Source organism: Populus trichocarpa, chromosome 8 (assembly GCF_000002775.5).
Source record: "Populus trichocarpa isolate Nisqually-1 chromosome 8, P.trichocarpa_v4.1, whole genome shotgun sequence".
NCBI lineage: Eukaryota > Viridiplantae > Streptophyta > Magnoliopsida > Malpighiales > Salicaceae > Populus > Populus trichocarpa.
The window spans coordinates 2,982,770-3,004,051 of NC_037292.2; the positions used below are offsets into that span (position 1 = coordinate 2,982,770).

Here is a 21,282-nt window from a genome sequence, read left to right on the forward strand (position 1 = left end):
AGCCCGTGTTAAGCTAATATGTTTCGTCTCAATATTTGTTTTTAAAAATAATCTCTCAACATATCTCTAGGTAAATATTTTAAAAATCAGTGTATATCAAATTTTATACTTTCTAATATCTTATTTTTCTCAAGGTTAAAAAAATTATATGACCCATGGCATAACACGTCCCAAGAACATGTCAAGTGCTCCTCAAGGTGATCAAATTGCAGGGCGAAAATATTATGAGATTCATCAAAACTTTGCTCAGAATCTCATGTCTGGCTATGCATTGAATCCTCTTGGATTTCTACAGCTTCTTGTACTATGATTTGTGGACTTTGAAATTAAAGACATAATAATACCATAACTTATTTTCACAAACCAAATCTGAACAAATGGTTGATGCACCATGACGGGTTCGGGCGTCAACCTGAGCCCACCCTGATATATGGGCTCAGGTGCTCTACATAAGCCCATAAAAAATGTATATAAATGGGCTAACAATTAGACCCATTAACATTCTGTGTTTCGTGTTGAATGACGTTTCCCGACAGTGGAAAATTTAGAGGAATTGCCATCATTAGTTTCAAGGTATCTACCATTATCTAGATTTAAAGAACACTAAAATCTTAGCACTGTTCTTCATTAAAAGATCCTCACTTCTTTTCTGGGTTTGAAAAGCTGAAAATTTGATGGCAGGAAAATCTGCTTCCCTATAAAACTAAGCGATCACCATGAATCAAATTTTGTCCGATTTATCATAGTCGCTGGCCACAATGCTGGAAATTGATAAAAAAATAGGAACTGGTGGGTTACTGTGAAGGAGTCACTGCTAAAGCATAAATCATGGATGGAATCAGAGCAATGCTAAGATAACTCTTTGATTAAGTTGATTCTAGGAGAGGCACACAGATGTTAAGATGCACTGAAATGAAGTTCCAATATTTTGAACTGTGAAAGTTTGAAACTTCTCTCCTAACTAGGTTGATTTCTTTTGTTGATTCTACTGCAATTCTTCCATGCAGACTGAAGCTGCTGCCAAACGGGCCTTGGTTTTTGATGGATCTGACATGCGAGTAACTAAAAAACAACATTTTACTAACCTGTCCATTATTTGTGTTCGCCAACGGCCCACCCCCTCAACATGCTTATAAAACTTGTAATACTTTTCAGGGGCGGATTTTATCTGAAAATTCAGCCTTACAGGACAACTAGAGCCAACAAGGGTGCCAATTTTGCCCCAGGAATTGTGGAGGGTTTCAACAGGATCTATGTTGGAAATTTGTCATGGGATATAACTGACGATGGCCTGAAGAAATTTTTCTCAGATTGCAAAATATCATCTATACGTTTCGGAAACAGGGGGGTTCCGTGGTTATGGTCATGTTGATTTTTCTAACAATGCCTCATTGATGAAGGCACTAAAGTTGGATCAGCAGATTTTCTGTGGGAGACCCATCAAGGTAAGTTGTGTGGTTCCTAAAAGGGAGCAAAACTCCAGGGAGTCAAAAGCCTATTAGTTGCAGAAGCAAACATCCAATCAAGTGCTCTGCCTATGGCTACGAGTGTGATGAAGTCAATGATGGTGTGCCGAGCATTAGCAGTGGCAAGATGAAGAGGAGGACCTGCTATGAATGTGGTGAAAACTGAAAAGGGACACATTTCTACGGCTTGCCCAAAGAAGCAAACTACTGATCCAAGAGATTCCAATACAAGTTAAATAAGTGGTTTTCTAAATTTGTTTTTCTTTTCTGATTTACTCACCTAGGCAAAGAGATTTGCTTACTTTATATTTTTGCTGGAGTCTCTATGAATTCCAGTATAATCTGTTTTGGACCAGTCATAGGCACTAGTTGTTATATTGTTGTATTCCAAGTTAATCTGTTAAATCAGTTGAATTGAATGCACTGGATCATAACTTGGATATTTTTATTAATTCAAAATCAAAATTCGTTGCTCATTTCTTAGCTGCATGGAAAGTCCTTTCTCTGTCTCAACTCCCAACAAGATTGGAAATAGTTAGATCTAATGTCAGTTGAATTCCGCCTGGTTCAAGAGTAAAGATCCTTAGCATTGCTGTCGGCTGGCAGGAAGCGCATCAGAAACTCCAGCTTGATCCGCAATACTCGGCAGGTTCACTTTGTTGATGCACTAGCAGTTCTCTGTCTTGTGTTTGAAACTGCGGACAATGTGAACATCTTTACGCTGGTGTCTTAAAACAGGCTTCTATTTATTGTGCGTAATCAAGTTCTACAGAAGCGACCCGCGGCACCCTGCCTCCTGCACGTCTGGCTTCCCAAATCCCTCCAGCATATTTGCGAAAACCAGGTATGGTTGGAGCATCCTGATCTTGAAGAACAAACCATGGCATTATTTGCCCCAAATCTAGCATGGGGTCTCTAAGGACCTTCAACTACATAGGATGAACTGTAGATATAATATGTGAGGCTGAGGTAAGAGTGACTTGCAAGTCAGGGTGTATTTCTTGCTTGAAGCTAGAAGATTCTATACTGGCCCCCGTATGTCCAGGCTTTCGGTTTGGAACTCGTAGTAAACTGTTAAGTTTTGTCCCCTGATACGCATTTCATGTTTTCACGGGCTAGCCTTTGACTTGTGAATATCGAAATTAGGATCTTGTAAAGTTCAATGTCGTCCGTGACCAGATTGCAAGGGATAGTGCTCTTAGGAAACATTTTTACACTGGGCCCTAAATTTAATGACTAATTGTCTCGTGAATTCGCTCTATACTATTTTCATTTATTATCCAGAGACTTTACCTAATTCTAGTGGCATGTACTCATTGCCTCATCTACATATAATTAATAGGACAGCATTAATGATATTCCCATCTCTGTTTGGTAGCAAGGTGGTCAAATTGTCTCCATCCAAACTTCCAAGACCTTCGAGCTATACAAACTTCCATTCTTTCCTCCAATTTGTTCCCTCAATTGAACAAGACTTCCACGTCTCTCTTTGCCAGCTCAAGATTTTCAAAGCCTCGAGCACTCGAAAGTCAAAACCATTGAATACCATACACTGATCAGTAACTCTTCTCCATCTTATATCAAATTCTGTTGTTGCCTAAACCTTTCAACTGTCAGAGTTGCTTCTCTTGATCCCCGTAATGGCTGCCACCAATTCCACAGATAGAAGAGAGTTATCAATGGCAAACAAGTATCGAGACAGGGAAACAAGTCCTGACAGAACCAAGATGACGATCCTGCCAAAATCAAAATCTGAGCTGAAAGTAGCTGTGGTTTACTATCTCACACGGAATGGCCAATTTGAGCATCCTCATTTCATGGAAGTCCCTCTATCTTCTCCCCAAGGACTTCAACTCAAAGGTGGTAAATCCATTCATAGAAAAGCACACACAGTGCGTGTTTGTGTTTATGAAGAGATTTTTTCTTGAAATTTTGAAAGTTAAAGATCCCTTTAGCACATTAATGTTGAACGTATACTGCTATGTGTGTGTTGTATGAATTAATTCCAACCCAATTTTTCAGACGTGACAGATAGGCTAAACCATCTCCGAGGTCAAGGCATGGCTAGGATGTATTCCTGGTCCTCCAAAAGGTAACTTGATCGTTCTTTCAATCATTCTCGGTTAGTTAATTGTAAGAAAACTAATAAAACAACTATATTGATGTGTTAAGACTTCTGGTTCGCTTGGCCGCATTCATTTTCCCAGCAATAATGCATGCTTGTGCTGATTCATTTTTAGGAGGTACAAAAATGGATTTGTGTGGCAGGACTTGTCCGAAACTGACTCTATACACCCTTGTGGTGGTCATGAATACATTCTCAAAGGATCATTACTCTTAGAAACCTCTCTGAGCTTTCGGTACGATACAACATCATCAAGAACCTCCAAAGTTTTCTCGGACATTATTAGTAGCTCAAGCGAGGACTCGAATTCTCCAGCCATTAGACGGAAAAACCGTTCATGGACTACATTCGATGACCTTGAAGAATACAAAGTTTACAAGGCCAAAATCACTGGAGAAATTGCTGGCGAGGGTACTTATAACGTGTCAACACAGACAGATGATAATAGAAGAGTGAAAATTGATGGTACTAGAGAAATTGGGCACAGAGGGCTTAGCACTATGTTGGGAAGTAAGGAGGAGACTTCTCAACTATCACTCAAATCTAGTTCAAAAGCCTTCGAGAGTTTGGAAAGGTCTGTGGAGGAAAATGGGTCGTCGGCGACTATTAAATATGAGAAAGTAGGAAATGATTGTCCGAGTGGAAGAATGAAGCCATCTGTGGTTCTGATGAAGTTGGTGGGGTGCGGATCAAAGAGGTTCTCGAATAAGAATTAATGGCTTGTAATTTTTTCCCCTTTTTATGGAGATATTTCGGATTCAATTTTCATCTATTTAAAGTAAAGAAATGTTAAATTTGTACGGTCAGTTTTTCAAATTCATTTTCCAAATAATCTCATACGTCGAAAAGGTAGATCTTACAGATAAATGATAAATCCAAATAATTAATTTGTTCAAATTCAGAGGAATTGGTTTTTATTTTAAAAAAAAGAACATACTTCCTTAATCATTATACAGCTTCATTTAAAACGTAGCTAGGATCTGTATACTCCTTTTCCACATGGGGTATTCACGTGAATTCTTGATTTTTGATGCCCAGTTTTCACATTTCTTTCATGCTTTACTCGCGAAGATGCAGGCAGTATCCACAGATTATACCTTCCAACTAAATTTCGACAATTCCATAAGCAAGTGGCAAATTTATTTATTTATTTATTATTTTCTTATGGTCATTCCTTTCCCATCAAATTACTTACTGGCTCTTGACTGGCCAGAGATAATTTTTTTTTTTCTAAAATAATTGCAGAATATTGGCCTTCTCTGAACCAAATAATAATTGAGGCACTTGGCTTCATTTGTTCCTTTTTTTTTAATTATCCTGATTTTATACCTGGAATGAAATTTATTTCAGTTAATTATAATTTGTTTAATTTTTTTTTATAATTTCATTATTTATCATTCATTCAGTTATTTGACTCTTAAGCCAGATAATTTTTTTACTTTTCTTTCTACTAGGTTATCCTGAATATATGAACTAATCAAGTTAACCCGAATTACCTTGTATTTTCCTTCTTAATATTTATTTATTTAACTTTGATTTTTTGTACTAGGTTTTTCTTTTGAAAGTTTTTTTTTTATTTCATGTCGCGAATGACGGATTAATCTAGTTAACCCGAGTTGAATCATATTTTTGCTTTCCTTTATTTTTTTCATGATTTTTATTTTTTTTAATTTTATTATTTTGCATTAAATAATTTGCCCCTGAGTTTTGTTATTTTTTTCACTTTTCTTTCTGTCTGGTTATTATGAGGGTGAGTTAGTAAAGTTAACCTGAGTTAACTCAAGTTTTTTTCATGTTTTTTGTATTGAGCTTTGGCCTTTCTTACTATGTCCTTCTTTTGATTTTTTTTAATTCCAGTCTCATATTATGTAGTGAATTCATCAAATTAGTCCGAGTTGACTCTAGTTTTTTTCTTTGATATTATTTTTTTTGTTTTTATTTTTGATATTAAATTAATAAGCCTCGAGCTTTATAATTTCTCTTTATTTTTTTATTTACAAGTTATTTTAGTTTTATATTACAGCTCGTTTTTTTAGTAAATTTAATCTAAATTATCTTGTATTATCATTTGAGAATATATTTTTTTTAATATTAAAAAAAATCTGTTCCGGTTCATGGCATAACTCTGTCCACCTATTTAGTCTTTTCTAAACCAAGGAAAAATATATCAAACTATCTAGTCTCATACGGCTAGTTACCTCGTATGGTTTTATCAATCTCAATTTAATTTGACCATGCTTTCTAGAAAACTATGTTCTTCTCGAAGATAGACAAAAAAAAAAAAAAAAAAAATACTGTCCTTTTAGAAGTACTTCCCTTTTTGTATATAGTCAAGTGTATTAATTTCTTGGGTTTTTTTTCCCGGTTGAAATCATTTGGCTAACAACTTGTGGGGACTAATTTTATACTAAAAATAATTTAAACTATTTAAGCAGATTGAATTTATTTGATCTGTTAATTGAATTCTTTTATCTGAGACAAGTTTTAAAATTATATAATTCACTTGATTTAAATTAATAAAAATATATCATCTATCCAACTTGTCCTCGTTTTTTTTTTTTTAAAAAAAAAACTTATTTCAAGCTAAGGGTGAGAGGGTAATAGAAGGCTGCTAGGGAGATCATTTTTTAATAGGTAAAATCTAAAGCAAACTGCCCATTTAGTTATATAATTTATTTATAATACTCAATGCTTTAGAAATACTAAATTTATGTAAATAATGTTAAAATCATTTCATTTTCTAATGGAATCTTGATTTTCCAAACAACATATAAAAGTCACAACCCGAGAGAAAGGTCAATTGGTTCGAGAAAGTAGAAAATAAAAAACTAGAAATGCCCCTCGTCGTCTCCCGCGGGCTGTGGCCAGCATCATTTTCAACTTCATCGTCCCTTAATCTCAAGTCCGATCAGTCCCTCTCTTTGAAATGTCTTCGAATGACAAACTCCGTCAATTATATAAACTAGCTCGGTGGACCTCTCATGGTGTTATTTTTTCTTCGATTAGTTTTTGTCCCGACATTTCAATGTTTATATCAGCATAACTCAACGACCATATCACTGTGAATTTGTATTTTAACACAGAACAAGCCGCCAGTGGCACATGTGATTTATGTTTCCTATCAACAGTTCGATACTACGGTTAATGCATCCAAATTCACAGACAATAGAATTAAATTTTTCTGGATCGAGTTTACCAAACTAACCTCTGTCCAAATTCTATTTTACTCGCTTTTCTTCATGGCGATCAACTCGTGTTTATTTATGATTCTAATCTAACTCGGTCGATGAAGTTAGCTGTCATGATATCTATGAAGTGGAGGTCTGGATAAGTTGAACGTACACATGGCCGGAGATAATACGTTTGATATCACAGTCTGTATTAGATATTTGGCCAAAAAGATTTAGATTTCCGTGTAAATCTACTAATTAAATGTAGATTAGTAGCCAGTATGTGTGCCTTGACTCGCAATATAATTCTTTCCTTTCAAAAGATTCTGTGTTCGAACCTTTTCTCCGAAATAAATAAATAAAATATAGATCAGTAACTTCATTAAGGAACTAATAACGGTACTATTTTACGGTTCGAGTTACAAATCACCCTTTCAATAATAATAATAATAATAATACAAATATTTTTCTTCGTGAAAGATAAAAAAACAAAAACAGCCCTGAATCTTGATTCACCAATTATTGGGGAGATTATCATGAGCAGATGCCTATTTTGATCATCTGCCACAAAGGATGAATAGCTTTTTATTATTATTATTTTAAGAAAAAAATGTTGCCTCAAACATTTCTGTTATAGAATTGGGTTTGAAAGTCGAGACAACATTAAACGAGCAGTGCCCGAAATACTATGTTTTGTCCAAAACCCAATCCATAGAATATTTAATCAATGTCGAGGTGGTAAATCAATCAAACCGAAAATACAATGGACTATAAAAAGAGAATCGTAAAGAATAAATATTAGGAAAGGAAAAGAAAAGAAAAGAAAAGAAAATAGAAGCGGAGAGAGAGAGAGGGAGACAGAGAGGAGAGAAAGCAGTGAGGGACGCCTTGTAACTTGTATTGCTGTTTGCTACATTGTCTTTCCTCTAAAACCAAAACCCAAAACCAAAACCAAAAAAGATTCAGCCCCCACGTCTATCACTCTATACTCAAATTGGCCGGGCTGCCTTTCTTTCATCGAAAGCCTATTTCCTTGTGTTTTCACCACCATCTTTTCTTTTTCCCTTTCCTTCTCTTCAATATATCAATATTGCATGCTTTGAACAAACCTTTTTTTTGTTTTGTTTTTGTTTTCAGCATCCATCTGTATAATCCCTTATGTTAATTCTTTGAAACTTTGCTTCTTCTTTTCTTTATTATTCCTTGTTTGGTTTTTCTTAATGGGACCCATTAGAGGCTTCAAGAGAAGAAAGAAAGCAGAGAAGAAGGTTGACCAAAATGTCTTCGATGCTGCTTCTGCTTCTGCTTCTGCTTTGTCTTCACTGCAGCCCCAATCTCAGCGCCCTTTAGATTGGTGGGATGACGATTTCTCTAAAAGGATTACTGGTACACACAACACATTCTTTGTATTTGTGCTATGTTTTTTTCTTATTCCTTTTCTTTTCACCTTCGTTAATTTATCGTGATTGTTTCCGTATGTAGCTTTTCATATATCTATCTATTTATTGGTATATCAGGGTGCTGTTTATGGGTTTGCTGTTCAGGTTTTATTGCATTTGTGAATTTTTATGACATGGGTCAAATTTAGTTTAAGGTAATTTGGTTGATAATAATGTTGCCCACTGATGGATATATGTATTGTGCATTATTTTACTAATTGGTGTGCTTGTGTTTTGTTTAGAATGTATTGCTACTGAATATGTGTTTTACTGTTATTTCCTTGTATAGATTACTTGCTGTGTTAAGCTTTTGTTGTTCTTACGTTGATGTTGCTTGTTCTGGATGTACTGGTGTCTCTAAGTATAATATTTAGGTTGCTCGCTGTTTTTGCGAGAATTTTAGTTCTTTGATCATGTCCAGTTCTCAATGATTAGATTGTTAGTTGGACGAGTGACAATTTTAAAGGGTTCTTGTAATAAAGATGAAATACTCTCTTCTTTAAGTGAGTTGCTGGAAAACACACACACACACACATTTACTATCGTGCAATTCTCCTTCAATGTGATTCCTATTGAGCCTCAGTTTAGTCTATGCAATGCTTGCAGTCTCAATGTGTGAGCTGGGTTTTAGCGTTTTGGAGGTTAGGTTTATCTGCTTTTGGTAGGATCACTGGAAATGGGTCGATCCAGTATATAGGTATGAGATTAATTCCAATGTTCGCGTGTGCATATGCACCCTCTTTCGTTACTGAACAACAAGAACCTAGGATCTTTCCCAATCAACCCAAACTTTATTCATCCAGGCTGCATAGCTAAGCTGCTAATGTGAATGCTCTAGTTTGTGATGATGCTCATGCTTCTTCATCTTCATTTTTATTTCTTGTATCTGTTGAAATACTATTCATAATTTTCCCAATGTAGGAATTCCGTTGTATGTACTTGCTTGGGTATCATACAGTCTATAACAACTTGCTTCCACGTGAAATGCAGATTATCGACTTTTTTTTGGGTCTACTTAGAAAGGGCATTTTGAAAGTCTGATGCTAATTGGTTTATTTCATGTACCAAGAATGATCCGTATCAAGAAGTGAACCTGTTTTACTTGCTTAATGATTTTTTAATTTAAAACTTATCCAATCCCAGCCCCTACACTAGCCTGAGCTGTTAGAACAGAGGAGGGTTGACTTTGTAACTGACTGCATTTTAGAAATAAAAAAGGCCAAAAGCAAATCTATGTTAAAATTGTGATGCAAACCATAGAGAGAAATTCTCTATGTTAGGACACAGGATGCAAACCATAGAGAGAAATTCTCTATGTTAGGACACAGGCTGGATAGAGCTAAACTGCGAATTTGAGGTGTGGTAAATAAGGTATTCGGCAATTAACCATATAGTTGTGCATTCCACACTTACAACCACATTCTTGATCCTCGAGGAAGAAGATGTTTTTAGATGATGCAATGCTATAAAATCATTATATGGTGTCTCTTGTATCATGAATACATCCTTAACTGGGAGAAATTACTGTGAAATATCAAATGAGCCATGGCATGCACTGCCAAAGATATCATTAAAACCAGCCTCATAGGAAGGGGTGCTGCTAAAGGTGATCTGACGAGGCAGAGAAGATTATGAAGTTTATCACCAACATAATCCTAAATCTGTAGTTAAAGGACATGTATTTATGTCTAGCCTCTAGATGGATATTAACAATATCTTTATCCTCTAACATATCAAGATGGTTGCACCTGATGTTTTACAAGCACTTTGAAATTACGTGTATTCCAGTCTATGTTCAAAAGTTGCTTGGCGCTTGGCATTTGGCAGCATGCATTTTTGTTAGGGGTGTCCACGTCCACCATAAGCCTCAATGTGTCATTATAAGTTTTTCAGCATGATGTCAGGGATTCGGTAATTTTAAATACTTGTAACCCTGAAATGCCCAGAGTTGAATGGGTGAGATCAATTAACGACAAGAAGTTTAATTTTTGGCAGACATGATACTTGTGCACGTGAAGCTTCTTGCACATGGACAAAATGCCGTTCAACCTGCTCTTCTGACTTTAGATTTGTTCTGCATTTATCTGAGTTTATTGCTTTACCATGTGTTTGATTCAGTACTTCTTGAGCATGCTACAGTTGGAAAATCCGTTCATTTGGCAAATTGGCCTAAACATCTCATGAGTTTATTGTTCTTTTGGAAATTTTGATGCATGATGATTGGAAAATCACTTGGATAACTGATTTCTCTATCTCCACTTTTAGGTCCCTCTTCAGAATCAAATAACTCGAAGAAATTTGAATCTTTTTTCAAAATATCGAGAAAGACATTCAACTATATCTGCTCCCTTGTGAAGGAAGACCTGAGGGCCAGGCAATCAAACTTCACTGGTTCAAATGGGAAGCCATTGTCTGTAACTGACCAAGTAGCCGTGGCTCTTAGGAGGCTCAGCTCTGGAGAATCATTGTCAAACATTGGCGATTTGTTGGGGATCAACCAATCAACTGTTTCTCAAATAACCTGGCGATTTGTGGAAGCAATGGAAGAAAGAGGCCTGCACCATCTTTGTTGGCCTTCCACTGAAGCAGAGATGGAAGAGATTAAGTCCAATTTTGAGAAAATATGTGGGCTGCCTAATTGCTGTGGTTCAATCGACACTACCCACATCGTCATGACTCTGCCTACAGTGGACCGATCAAATGATGTATGGATTGATCGTGAGAAGAACCATAGCATGCTCTTGCAAGCAATAGTGGACCCTGACATGAGATTCCGTGATGTAATTGTTGGGTACCCAGGAAGTTTAAGCGATGCACTTGTGCTTCAGAACTCGAGTTTCTACAAGCTATGCGAGGAAGAGAAAAGGCTAAATGGGAAGAAAATAGAGCTTCAGGAAGGAATGGAATTGGGGGAGTATATAATTGGGGATTCAGGTTTTCCCCTATTGTCGTGGCTTCTTACTCCTTATCAAAATGCACTCTCAGACCATCAGGCTGAGTTCAACAAGCGACATTCTGAAACTCAAGTTGTAGCACAGATTGCATTAGCAAGGCTGAAGGAAATGTGGAGGATAATCCATGGAGTAATGTGGCTGCCTGATAAGAATAGATTGCCAAGGATTATTTTTGTTTGCTGCTTGTTGCACAATATTGTTATTGACATGGAGGATAAAGGGGTCGAAGAGCTTCCTTCGTCTCATCGACATGACACAGATTACCGGCAACAAATTTGTGAGACTGTCAACAAGACAGGCATTGCTGTGAGAGATAACCTTTCTCTCTTCTTTTCAGGAAAATTATCACCTTCTACTCTTTCTTCCTAAATAGTGGTTATTATTTACTGGCCCATGTAGACAGAGCTGGATGCCCTTTGCCTAATTTGTTTAACAAAAGCTCTTGTGAATCCTGTGATGTTAATTCCTATAGGGTAACCAGTTCAAGTTGTATTCAGAAGTTAATAAGTTCGAATAATTATTTACATAAACAGTTTTGAATCTCGTGAAACCATGTCTCAGATAGTTTCTCTTAGCTTGCATGGTATGATTAACAACCATTGATAATACAAGTTGAATTGCTGCATTCCTGATCTTTTGACATTGTTTTGTCAGAGACAACTTATTGTGCTTATGTGGTATGAAACATCCTATTGTTCCGTAGGAGACAAAATGCCCTGAAATGCAGACCATCTCTTGGACCTCCTGAAAGTGTATTGATTTTGCTATCTTGTGTTCGAAGGCGATTTAGAACCCTCCATCTGAATTAGGGTTGCAACTCAATGATACATTGATAAGAAATTATTACATGAATCTGACTCGTTTTGAATTTATTTACATAAGTTATACGAGATTCTGTCTTTTCATAAATATAAACATATATTGCACCGTATTCATCATGCAATGTTTAAATAACAGTTGTGCTAAATAATTACTAAGGATCAAGGTCCAAGAGTCTTAATTCTCTCTCCAGGAAAACCAATGAAGGGGAATAATGGAAGGGAAGAATAAGGAAAAAATGTAAACAAAAGAACTTCAGAAAACAGATTAAATTTTCGAGTTAGAAGGTTAGATCGATGGAGTTTGGGCCGAAAGCCCAAAATAGATCCGACCCTAATCACGGTTCAATTTGAACTGTAAAACGCTGTAGGGATAACAAATCGGGGAGAACCAGAACCAGAACCCCAACACCAACTACAAACCCCCCCCTCCAACCTGAATCAAAACCCCTAAAGAATCTATAGGGTTTAAGTTATTTGGTACAATGATTAACAAATTGGAAGCAAAGAAACTCCTCAAGGACAAGAAATTATGGTTTGCTTCTTTTTTGATTGCCTGGGCTGCTGCTCTCCAGGTAAATAAACAATGTTTGCATATAGACGCATACTGGCATAAACATAGAAACACGTGTTTCTTTTACTTTTGGGTGCTTAATTAGCTCTATGGGATCATTTTATTAATGGGTTCCCGTTCTTTTGAGTTTTGAAGGGTCACATGATGTGGTTGCGGAGACAGGACTCTTTCAAGCAGAAGTTTGGAACATTAAACGAAGATAATAGTGATGTTGCACAAGAGTGACCCACGATTAGTTGGTTTTCAAATGTGCTTTTAGAAATTTGAAGATTAAACATTTCGTGCTTGTAAAGAAATGAGAATCTTCGGATTTCGGATTTTGCTTGAGTGGGTTGGCAAATGGAAATGTAGTTTGTGGCTTAGGTTATCTGATTGTTGAATAACAATGATATAGATGAACTCGTGTAAGTTGTGTGGTGTAATTTTTCAAATTAGAGGGCTCTTCTTTCTGAGTGGGAGGGAATATAGATTAAGGAAATTACAACATCATGTATCTTGATTGGTACTCAGAAGCAATTGATGACTTAAAGTTGATTGAGTTCTCTGTTCTTTTAGTATTCTTTTTCTGATTGCATTCTTTGTAGGTTTTGTATTGCTATGATTTTCTGTTGACATTAATTTCATTCAGTGGATTTAGGAAACTGCATAGTCAAACTAGTTGCCGTAATTGACATGGAATTTTGATTCAATATAAGTCATTTCGTAGATTTTTAAGGGGTGATCAAGCTGCTAATAAGTATTTTGAGTTTAGTGGATTATGCTTTTCTTCAAAGAAGTGCTTTAATTGGTTGGAGGAAATTGCATGGTTGCAGTTCAAAGTTTTGTTGTCTTTGAGCTCCTTGCTTGTTACGTGACAAGTAGAATCTGGAGTTGTTTTTAAGTTGAATTAATAGATGGGCATTTTGATTAACATATATGGTTGTTTTCCTTCTAATTGGAGTGTTCACAAGGACATCTGTGAGACTGGTTTTCTTGGATTGACATAGGGATGCGACTGTCTGGGTCCAAGGTTGCTGTCTGTGGTGTAGTAGCTTTTATTTTCTTTCCCATCGACCGTTTGAAATGATCTTCTTTGATTGCTTTCTAATACAGGAGTGATTACAAAAGGTGGATAATTATTAAAATATCACAGTGCTCGGGTGTTGTTACCAAGGTACTAGCACTCACTAAGACTAGTTCATGATTTCATGTTTTTTTCCCAGTTATCAAATTCTTGGAAAATAGTCTCTGACTCACTACAGCGCTGGAACTGGTAGGAGCTGCCTTATAATATAATGTTAATCAAACTTCAGGCACAATTTTGGTGGAGTGTCAAAGGTATTTGCGTATGAAGAAGATAAGGTTAGCGGGTTTTTCAGAACTGTCAGCCGAAAAAGGCCATTAACTTTTGACAGGAAGTTCAAACTTTTAATTTCTACTTATGGAAAATCATGTACCATTAGCACACGTAAGCCTTGTTTATTACTGTGATTTGGCAGCCTAACATTACCTTTTGTTTTGTCATTTGAAGCCAGAGTCAAATAGGAGAATAGGGTATTAGAATTCTAGAATTAGCATAGTTCTGATGTATCTTAATGCAGCATAGGGGTCTTAATTTATGAGTCTCAATCAAATTGGAAGTTACTTGAGGAATTTCATCAGGTAACCTGTTGTTTCACTCGAAGCTGGTGAATATGCTTTCTGTCTTTATAACTAGATAGTTGGGGCCGGTTACCTGAATTCTTTTTCTCTGTTTTATTTTGTTCAGAGCCAAGCTTCTTTTACCCACACATGCTTAAAAGACTGAAATCCATGTATCATGATCACTATGCTGTTCGCATTAACTAGGCAAGTTTTGTCTTGAAGACCATAAATTGGAACAAGATTTGCTTTGTAATTTATTGTGTCCAGCCTCGTTAGGCTGCTGTTTTGCGTATACCATGTACGTTGTAATTTTCAAAGCTTAGGGACCTTCTGGAGGCAATATGCTCATGAAGATCCTAGATCGAAGCAGGATTTTCAGTTAAAATATTTCTTCATTATTTAGAAGTTATTTTCTCATTGACAGACAATTGCTAGAGGTGTGGTGGAACTGTGGAAAGCCAGAGCTGCTTGTGAAGAAACCTGTGCAATGAGCAAATAGAAAAATATTATCGTGGGTATGTTCTCATAAACCAAATTGCTATCACTAAATTTGACCCTTCTAGTCCCAGCTCAACTTTTTTGAATATGAGCACCAAAAATTAAAGGAAAAACTTGTTTGAATATGCAGCTGGGTGGCTGCTGATTTAAATATCATTTATGGCAATCAGTATGATGATTTTTTATAAGTTATTTTAGTGCTCTTCTTCCATGTTTGACTTCGTGGTTCATGAACACAATCCCCTTTGTTTCTATCGTGAAAATGTGATTCATGAGGCACCTGAAAACCCATGGGAGTAAATATATGCTGTGGTCGCTACTTGCTACTTGCCAGTGTAGTCAGTCCAGTGAATAAAGTTACGATTAAACAATGAAAATTGTGAATCACCCTGATTAAAAAAATAACAACACTCTAATTTACTCTTGGTTGCTATCTAGTCACCATCCTATTCCAAGTCAATAATCCTCTAACCAACAGTCTGAAATTATAACCAGCCCGATCATTCCTGGTAACACTTTCGTTGAACATTGTACTGACTTTAAAGGCATTTCTTTGACTTCTCAAATGATTTCTTGATATGCTTTTAAGTCTCTTTTTTCGTTTTTGATTCTGTGGTACAATTTGAACGTGAAATTGAAAAGAAATTGCACTAGACAATGACAGGATGTGCAGTGGCGGTGTGTTTACACGCCCACGCCCACACCCCCAGCTGGGTTTCTTGCAGCCTTGGCAACTAAACAGAAATTCTCTATCTAAATTCTAAACGTCACCACTTACTTGATCTCGTACGCTGCTGCGTTGTTTAATCCTATCATATCCTTTCAAGGTAGGTGTAAGCACTGACTTATACATTCATGATCGAAACGATAATTAAGTTTTGAACTTGGAGTTCGCTTGGTATGACTTTTGTTATATTTTGCAATTATTTCTTCCTTTCACATCATGTATGTGCATTTTCGTGTAACACATATCGTGTTGTTTTTCTTCAGAAAATATTGGAGTGCACATTCACTCTATTCAGTCCGCTGTTTTTCCAGTTGAATTCATTCTCTTTATTACTGAAACAATTGTAGATAACATTTCACTTCGAGATTTTCGATGATAATCAGCTTTATGGTATTTAATTAATCAGCCCCGCAAATCAACCGGTTACTGGGAATACTGATGCTTACTTCTTCTACTTCTTTATATATATATATTATACTCTGTATTGATGTGATTAGTTTTTCTAATGGCTGGTTAACAAAAAGGAGAGAAATGTTAAATAACCATGTTACCCAAAAGTTTAAGCAGAGTTAGGCGAAGTTCGAAGAACCCCCCTCAATTTCTTCCATTCTAAGGATGAGAAAAATGGAATTTCTTGAGCTGACGCAGAATAAATTAGCAACATTCGTAATGTGTGAACACACACCTTTGAATTCAGTAAGGATAAACTGGCGCATGGAATCTTTTTCCGGGAAAATTTCAAACCAAAAAACCAAGAATTTTCCGTGCGTTCCGGATTGCAAACGTTCTCAGCTGGCCAATTCTCCGCACCTACCTCCATATCCTGAAAATGAGTGTTGTTTGAAAGAGAGCTTTGCCTGCTTTTAAAGCTACGAGGCAAGTCTTTGTGCAAATCGGGGTGCAATTTCTTGTAGTGAACCTATCGAACCACAGGAGTTGCAGTCAATTTCAACCAGTTTTTGGGTCAGGGAACCGGAAACCGGTCCCATACATAGACATTTGGTAGTAGTTATTTAGTTGCTGTCATAATACTTTTCTGTCAGAAATATCTCTAGAAATAATTAATGGCCAAGCTTTCCGACAAGTGTGTGTGTGTTGGATCTAGTCACACGATAAGAAACAGGGTCTAGGCAGATAGAGTTTCTTCGCCAGCTTAGCCAACAAAATTGATCGGTTAGACATTAAAATCGATATTATCAAAAACCAACCAGAACTTGATCCAGTAATTAAATTAGTGTAATTAGATCTCAAAGTAACCCAACAAAATTCATCATCTTACCATTAAAATCGATTTTTTTATACTAATCCCTAACAATTTGGGTGACAATCAAGTTTTTACTAGCACATTAAAATTGTAAACCGACCTTTTGTTTGAATAGATATATAAACTTTATCCTCTTTTTTTTTTTTTGTTTTTTGTGGGAGTGGGGGCATGAAAACCTTTATCATTGTTGATAAGCGTTTGACATCCAATTATATATTTATATAGTACACTTTATGTGGTTTTATGCAAAATTTTATAATTGGCTAAACCATGGGATGATGAAATCTGATTTTATATCATGGGCTTGAATAATCCGGTATGATAATTTGAATTATTAAAATTATTAATTTTTTTTGTTATGATAATCTAGTCTATCTTTTCTTAATGAAATGGTTGGTGGATTATACTGAATGCCTACAAAAGATTTATTCTTTCAAGTTTGGGGATTATTCGATAATTAATGCAATATCATATGAGAGAAAAAATTGTTTTTTTAAAAAAAAAATTTCTTTCTCTGGAGGCTTATATTGGTCCCTTTTATAGTTCTTAAGATCCCTCGTGTTTATAAAATAAAAAAATATTCACATATCAATCAAATATCTTTATCTTATCAAGATAAAATATTTTTAACTTATCATAATAAAATATCTCTCATCGTGGATTTGACAATCCGCGAGACCCACATAAACATGAACTTAATACTTGACTAAACTAAAAGATAATAATTTTAGTTGTTTATCAAAATCATACATATTTGAACTTAATACTTGACTGAATGTAGATATGATGGGTTATCTTCTTAATCTTTATTTATTTGTTCAGAAGGGATAACTAAAAAAAATAAAATTAATCCATCACCATGTATAAATAATACTTTTGTATATTTTAAATTGATCGAAAAATTTAATGAACCTTATACTACATGATAACGAGTTTTCTCTAATTATAAAATTCTCGACGCTCCTTTGTCCGTAATTTGAATCCGAAATATTGAAGGAAGAATTCCAATTTTTAATTACTGCGGTGTCCCTTTCGAGACTACAATGCAGCATAAAGCAGAGTTGAGCGCTTAAGATTACGGCTCAAGTTTACTGAACTCTGATCTCCTATGAGCCGAGCCCTGGTTGGACACGAATGGTAAGCTTTCCATGCACGCTGCAAGATTTCGAATCTTGAGTAGTGTGAGTAATGACGATCCTGACGGCTAAAATTGACGTTGCTGCTGATGGCAATAAATCTGATTTTAATCCCGTTAGTATTCAACAAAGTCAGTACTAGTTAGTTGTATCATATTTTCTAAGCTAGCCAGCCGTCCATCTGGCTAGCAGTAGTAAACAAGAAGAGAAGTCGTTTTCCCATTTTGGACCCAAAAAAGAACAACTTATTCGCTGGGGGAAGCTGATGTAATATGACGTGGAATGATTATATTTTCTTCCATATATGATTTCTATGAACTTTTCCCAGTCCAACCAATGGATTAATTAATTTGTTTAGTGGATTTAGGGTTAACTAGCCAATTTTTATCTGTGGTCAAAACTGGAATAAAATCAATTGTTTTTTATTTTAAAAACATTTTTAAAAAAAATTAAAATTTTTTATTTTTTTTAAATTAATAATTTTTTAGTATTTTCTGATCATTTTGATATACTAATATTAAAAATAATTTTAAAAAAATAAAAAAATATTTTAATGTATTTTTAAATAAAAAAACATTTTAAAAAACAATAATTAAAATACTCTAAAACACCCCTTCAGCCACCAAGTATAATACCGTTTGAAATTGCTGCAAAATTAATATTTTCTATAAGAACATGTAGTTGTGTGAAAATTATAAATAACAAGCGTCAAAAAAGACTTTCCAATTTAGAGCCATGAAAGGGGGGAAAGTTTGTCTTGAACCGCACGGCATTGCAAATCGGAAATTACGTCTAGAACCGTGGTCTAGAAGAAACACGCTTGACGTGTATAATAGTCACACCAGCGGGAAGAAGATCTGCTTTCATGACGTTAATTGATAACCATACAAGCCACGCTTTCTAGCTCTGTGGCAAGTTTTCGTTTCCGTATCCGGTTCAAGTGTTGGAAGACGCAAATTGTTTTTGTTTCCGTATCTGCTTCGCATCTCGGAATACGCACTTTATTTTCCTAGAATGAAAAAAAAACAATTAGTGCATTTTCTATGCGACGAACGTATGGGCTACGTGAAGAAGCAATTAATAATAAATAACAGATATAGCATAGCTTGTGGTTACCATGATAATTAATCCATTCATCTGGATTAGTTGAAATCAAGTTTTAATTAATTCCAATTAATATATATATAACTAAGTCAAACATGAATAAGACTCGACTTGATTAATTTATTTCTAAAATAAAAATAATTCAAAATTATATTTTAAGATTAATCTAAATTAACCTGATAAATAAACTCGTGGCTAAGATACCTAGCATGGAATTTATAATATTTAGTTTAACTCTTTTTTCTTGGAAAAAAAAAGGGGAAGATGTTGGGTGGTACTGAAGTTCCATGTACTTCGTCATATAAAGAATTAAAAGGAGCACGAAACCATTCATGAGAAGATCGAGCGCTATATGTGATCATGATTATCTTTCCTCTCTTGGAAAATAAAAGAGAAAATACGCACGGGATTATAAAGTTTGACCAAAAAAAATGAAGACATGCATATTATGAATTCAAAACTTGTTCAAGAAGTGCAGCTGGTTTACAATGGCTCTGGCTGGTCTCTAGAAAAGTCAATTTTTCTGTGCTTTTGAAAACTTATTAATGCAAGTAATTAAAAAAAAGAAGATAATAACAAATCCCAAGTTTCATAGCGAATGAAACAGTAGTGTTTGACTATAGCAACATTGTTAAACTACCGTACACCAAACCCCAAAGAAGAAGAAGAAGAAATAATCAATATTCCAACATCAAAAAAATACCAAACATCATCCCTTTTAAATTTTCTTTTCCAGCAAAAAGTCTGGTTCACAGAAACCAGCTAACAACCCACAACTACTTCGTATTGCTGTTGATAAATAGAGATATTTATATAGATTTTGTCAAAAAAAATTAATCTCAGCTCAATAGTTTAAACTATTAGGTGAGGTTCAAAGATTATTTATATTATTTCTCTAACACACTGCCTCAAATGAAAAACCTTTAGGCTTGAAACTTGTACAGACACACACTACATTGTGCTTAATTTTCATCAAATAAATGAGGATTATGAGATTTGAACTCGTGACTACTTGATCATCAAGACTTTGATACCATGTTAAAAAATCATCTCAATCCAATAATTCAAACTGTTAAATAAAATTCAAATATATAATTTATATTATTTCTCCAACAGACTTCTACGTAATAATCTAAACTTTAAAAAATATATATATAAAAATAACATAATAACCCTAACCCTTTGTAGCTCCTACTTCAAAGTTAAAAGTCCACTGCAAAGTTATTACTATAATGGTCCATATTTACTTACTAGGGACGTACGGCTTGCGTGACTTCTGCCTGTTACTTAACACGTGTGCCAGCTTCTCGTAAATATTATAGTTGGAATTATTGAGTGTGCATGGAAATGTTAAATATCTCATATTAAATAAATAAAATGTTTATAAATAAGATCAACTTGTAACTTATTAGTTTAGATTTTTATATTGAAGACATTACACCATTATATATAAGACTTTATGTGCGCAGACCCGTATATTTCTCCAAAAGTCTCTAATAAAATCTCTATATTAATTATACACAAAAATAAATTGAAGAAAAACACCTCAATATATATCTTATCTTCTTCTTCTTTTTATACAGTTTCACATTTATTATCATAAAAAAAATGGTTTGAATAGCCAAATAATAATGTTTTTTAATTGCACTTGCTCCACACATACAATTACTATTCAAACCTTAATTTTATAGAATCTAAAATAACATGAATTCTTTTCATTTATTTTATACGAAATAATCTACATCATATTAATTACTTTTAACCAACTTTTATTTTTTAAGTTTGTTTTTTAAAGCTGTAATAAAAAATATTTTTTTTAAACCTATGTTTTGTACAACCTAACAATAAAAATTAAAACGACGTATACCAAACATATATTTTGATCATGAAAAATAATTGTATCAACTCACATCGATTTAACTTGTAAAGTACCCTTGGTTTATAATTAAAATAAAATGAATATATATAAATTAATCAATGATCTTAAAAAAAAATAATAAGCACTTTCTTATACATGATAAAATTGGAAAATTTATTGTACATAGATAGAGCAATATTGCAAGTAGTGAAATTTCCTTCTTACTGGATGCATCTACCCACCACCCAATAATTATATATATATATATATATATATATATATATATATGATTACCACTTGCCGAAATTTTTGTAAAGGTCCAAAAAGTACAGCCGAAATTTTTATCTACTCACTCGCTCTGTTGCTTCCTCCTTCACACTACTAGCAGGCCAAGACCAAAACCAAAACCTTGAGAATCTTCTAGAAAACTGAAGATTCCAGGGAGGACTCACTTACTCATGACTCGTTCTCTGGGCTGCTGGCTCAGCCTCTCAGTCATGCTTACGTTCCCCTAGTCGGCTCATTT

At 34.8% G+C, this 21,282-nt stretch overlaps 3 protein-coding genes across 3 annotated transcripts; all 3 read left to right on the forward strand.

The window, feature by feature from the left end:
- Positions 1-2,773: 2,773 nt before the first annotated feature.
- LOC7457920 (protein SOSEKI 5) lies at positions 2,774-4,397 on the forward strand. Its single transcript, XM_024606877.2, has 3 exons — positions 2,774-3,326; positions 3,489-3,558; positions 3,707-4,397. Exons 1-3 carry the CDS (start codon positions 3,107-3,109, stop codon positions 4,305-4,307), a joined length of 891 nt encoding a protein of 296 aa, XP_024462645.1. The 5' UTR covers positions 2,774-3,106; the 3' UTR covers positions 4,308-4,397.
- A 3,167-nt stretch (positions 4,398-7,564) lies between these two features.
- On the forward strand, positions 7,565-11,704 carry LOC7457921 (protein ALP1-like). The gene is made up of 2 exons (XM_002311112.4): positions 7,565-8,147; positions 10,466-11,704. The coding sequence occupies exons 1-2, from the start codon at positions 7,982-7,984 to the stop codon at positions 11,521-11,523; spliced, it is 1,224 nt and encodes a 407-aa protein (XP_002311148.1). The 5' UTR covers positions 7,565-7,981; the 3' UTR covers positions 11,524-11,704.
- A 476-nt stretch (positions 11,705-12,180) lies between these two features.
- On the forward strand, positions 12,181-13,084 carry LOC7457922 (uncharacterized). The gene is made up of 2 exons (XM_002311113.4): positions 12,181-12,547; positions 12,682-13,084. Exons 1-2 carry the CDS (start codon positions 12,458-12,460, stop codon positions 12,769-12,771), a joined length of 180 nt encoding a protein of 59 aa, XP_002311149.1. The 5' UTR covers positions 12,181-12,457; the 3' UTR covers positions 12,772-13,084.
- Positions 13,085-21,282: the final 8,198 nt, after the last annotated feature.